We start from the raw sequence: 3615 nt of genomic DNA on the forward strand, positions 1-3615 counted from the left end.
CCCTCATTTGGTTCTTATGTTCTCTTATCTTTACCATGTTAATGGATGACTAAGGGAATTTGGCCTCTGTGTCTCCTCATGTTTGTACCCCAGTTAATCAGGAAGTCATGGATGACAACTTAAAGGTTCCTTTTCACTCCAATCAGCTAGAAGATGTACAATTTACAGGGGAAACATTCTTCAGTTACATGCTGTTCACTATAATTCCCAGGGGTGCCAATAATAGTGGCACATGTGTTTTTGTTAAAAATAATTATTTCTTGATGAAGGATTTGTTTTCCTTTGAATAAATTTATTTCAAAGAAAGGTTGGATTTTTCTAATTTTTTCAGTGTGAGATGAAGCTACTTCACTGAAAGGTAGATTTTTTCTAACCCTTTTTACAAACCTTTACAAGGGGTGCCAATAATTGTGGAGGGAGTTGTGCATGCAATATATCCAAATGAATAACGCAGAGTATTGAGGCGGGTACAGTGAAAGCTTTGTTTGGATATCTGCTTTTTCACGTTTAACTGGTCTTGTCAGTACTTGCCATTACAGACTAAAGAAAAGCTTAAAAGGCAGACAGAGCACACCAACCACCAGAGATATTGGAGATCATCTCAGGTAATACTCCTCTGTTCAGATCCACGCGTTAAAAAAGCACTTAAAATAGTGACTTAAAGTACAATGGCAGTACAATGGAACTTGAGGTTCGGAATTGTCCTCATTGGTGATTCAGCAGTGGGGAAATCATCTCTTCTACAACGCTATACTGAAGGGACGTTTGAAGAGGCCAGTTTGAGTCCATTGGGAATTGATTTTAAAGTCCAGTACCTTGACTTTGACCCTGGTATCCTGATCAAGCTGCTTCTCTGGGACACAGCGGGGCAAGAGAGATTCCAGTAAGTACTGTAGCTGTCTGGCAGCATGCTGTCGATAACCTACATATTATCTACATATACTCTTATATAGTATTTAATAAGCACAGCCATGGAAAAAATTAAAAGACCACAGCACAGTTTTTTGTTTCACTCATTTTTCAATTTAGGGGTGTGCATCTATGAATTATATATATGTATGTATATGTATACATACACACACACACCTGCACTTAATGTTTCCCATACCTTTGGAAGGTCACCTCTGGCATTAGAAAGCCAATGCTTTATATTAAATCATGATATCAAATTTATAAATCCATCCATCCATCTTCCAAACACTGGTCAGGGTTGCAGGGACCCCTAAAGGCTATTTCGGGCAGCACAGGGCACAAGGCTTGGGTCCACCATGGACGGGACAACAGTGGAATCACTGTTGTACAACATTAGACATTGTCTGGTAGCTCAGCCCAGCTGCACTTAGGCCTAGTTCATACCTTAACAGCCATATGTTTGTACTGTGATACTTGCTTGATTCTCACATCACTTTGGACAAAAGCATCTGCAAAATATATAAATGCGAATGTAGTTTTTCATGTGCAGATTTAAGATTAGCATCCTCGTTATAGTTACATAAAAACATAAAAACGCCCCAAATGTTACTACTTTTATGTCCTTGCTAAAAACATTCTCTTCTTTTACATTATTTATGCAACCGGCACTTTCCCACTTTTAATGTTTTTAAATGTTTTGTGTTCTTTTTCTTTTAATTTTTAATTGTCATATTTTATGTCCATTTAACTCTATGCATTTTATTTCTCAATTCATTTTCTGTAAATCACTTTGATTGACCTTGGTGTTTGAAAATGTGCTGTAGAAATAAACCTGACTTGACTTGATTTTATAGGTCTATTTCTAAGTCCTACATGAGGAACTCAGTGGGTTGCATTCTGATGTTTGACATCTCCCAGCGCCAGAGCTTCAAGAATATACGGAACTGGCACAGAGAAGTAATGGACTACGTCAAGCCATTCACCATGGTCTTCATGCTGGTGGGTCACAAGAGTGACTTGCTGGTTCGCCGGCAGGTCAGAAGGGCCGAGGGTGAGGCACTGGCTAAGGAGCTGGACATGGCCGGCTACGTCGAAGTCTCATCCAAGGAGAACGTCAACGTTGGCTTGTCGTTTGAGAGTCTCGTCAGAGTGATATACAAAAGGTTAAACCAAGGAAAGATACCCTTGGACCAGGGCTGGCAAGGACTGACAATTGGACTACCTTTCTGGAAGGATGAGGAAATCATTCAGCAGAAGAGTTGTGCCTGATGGTTTTCTCAGCATCTATACAGGGTTGCCACCTCTCACGCATCTAGCGTGACGCTCACCCTTTCAAGAAATCTGACAGCAAATCTATATTATTCCATTATAAACTTAAAATTACCTGCATCAACAGCACTGGGGTGGTTTGCAAACCAAACCCTACGGACTATTTACAAGGTAGTAAAACTGTTACATACTTCAAAATGCATGTGCGTGCAGCATTGTTTCGACCTTCAAATCTCACGCCAGCCAGCTGAAAAAAGTTGGCAATCCTGTCTATGTATTTTATTTTGTTACTTTTATAGTTAATACTATTTTCGCTTTGGTCTGCATCATTTTGTATTCTGCCCAAAGTATTCCAGGAAAAAAAGTAGCTTAACTCTGCTTGGCTTACGTATCTGCACAAATTTCACTGATAATATGTTCCCAAATAGTTTTCAGTCATCTTCAAAAAGATTTAAAGAATTTACTCATCACAATACAATTGTTTCATTTTTAGCATCTGTTAAAACTCTATTTACCACTTAAGATTTCCTTTTCGAAAACGTTTGTAATACAATTGTGAGTGAGAAGCCGTCACAACATAATAACAATAAACTTGTTTGGCTAGATTTGGCTAAATGCCTGTGCAACAGGAACACATGTACTCATAGCAACTGACTGTTGGGTTAATAACGATCGTCAATAAAAACCGCAGTGAAATCGTAAATGAAAACCGCAGACAGAGCGACAAACAACCGGATCGCAGCTTGAGAACTCTAAATGCTTTTATTTGGATGAAGGAAAAGTACCATGATAAGCGGCGCGGTGGCGCTATTCCGTCTTCTATATTCCAATGTTGGAGGAAACAGACCGTGCGTGACCATGATGAGGATGACTGATTAGAATAGAGAGGGATGGATGGGTGGATGGGTGAAAGTGTTATTTATATTGGTGTATGTACAGTATCATATTTAGCAGTATATATATTAGGGGTGGAGCCGAACCCGAATACGGTATTCGGAAAGGCACAAATAATGTGTTTTTTACGAATACTTATTTCGAACAAATACTTAAAAAAATATTTGTATTCGGGAACAAGAAAAACTTTATATCAAAAAGCTGCGTTTCCTCTTGAGACCGCAGTGCATGCCCGGATGAGTGAGTGAGTGAGTGAGTGAGTTCAGGAGTCGGGGGGGGGGGGTTGTAAAAGAGGTGACTGACACAGGCTGCTCCACACAGTAACAGAGAAGGCTCGGCTGAGCGAAAAAAGACTTAACTGTATCACTATTTTTGTTGAATAGATTTTTGTACCTTAACTGGGTTCCGGAGGCAGTTTATAACTTTCGGGAAGCAGAGTTTGATCGGGAGATTATTCCATTACGCTGCATTATTGACGTCTGCAATCAGGTGCTATCATGTTCGCTCTGTTTACGTAGCTCTGTTAGCTCGCTAATTTAG

The 3615-nt window shown here is 39.6% G+C and overlaps 1 protein-coding gene across 1 annotated transcript; it reads left to right on the top strand.

Moving 5' to 3' along the window:
* Window positions 1–524: 524 nt before the first annotated feature.
* LOC111857926 (ras-related protein Rab-39B) lies at window positions 525–2784 on the top strand. The gene is made up of 2 exons (XM_023839182.2): window positions 525–883; window positions 1767–2784. The coding sequence occupies exons 1-2, from the start codon at window positions 669–671 to the stop codon at window positions 2179–2181; spliced, it is 630 nt and encodes a 209-aa protein (XP_023694950.1). The 5' UTR covers window positions 525–668; the 3' UTR covers window positions 2182–2784.
* The last annotated feature ends 831 nt before the right edge of the window (window positions 2785–3615 follow it).

This window comes from Paramormyrops kingsleyae, chromosome 14 (assembly GCF_048594095.1).
Source record: "Paramormyrops kingsleyae isolate MSU_618 chromosome 14, PKINGS_0.4, whole genome shotgun sequence".
Taxonomy (NCBI): Eukaryota; Metazoa; Chordata; class Actinopteri; order Osteoglossiformes; family Mormyridae; genus Paramormyrops; species Paramormyrops kingsleyae.

What these genes read in the sequence shown, in the direction of transcription:
- LOC111857926 (XM_023839182.2), top strand. Translation starts at nt 669, where the DNA reads ATGGCAGTACAATGGAACTTGAGGTTCGGAATTGTCCTCATTGGTGAT. An exon ending in GCGGGGCAAGAGAGATTCCA is followed by an intron (nt 884 to 1,766) that starts GTAAGTACTGTA and finishes TTGATTTTATAG; the next exon opens with GTCTATTTCTAAGTCCTACA.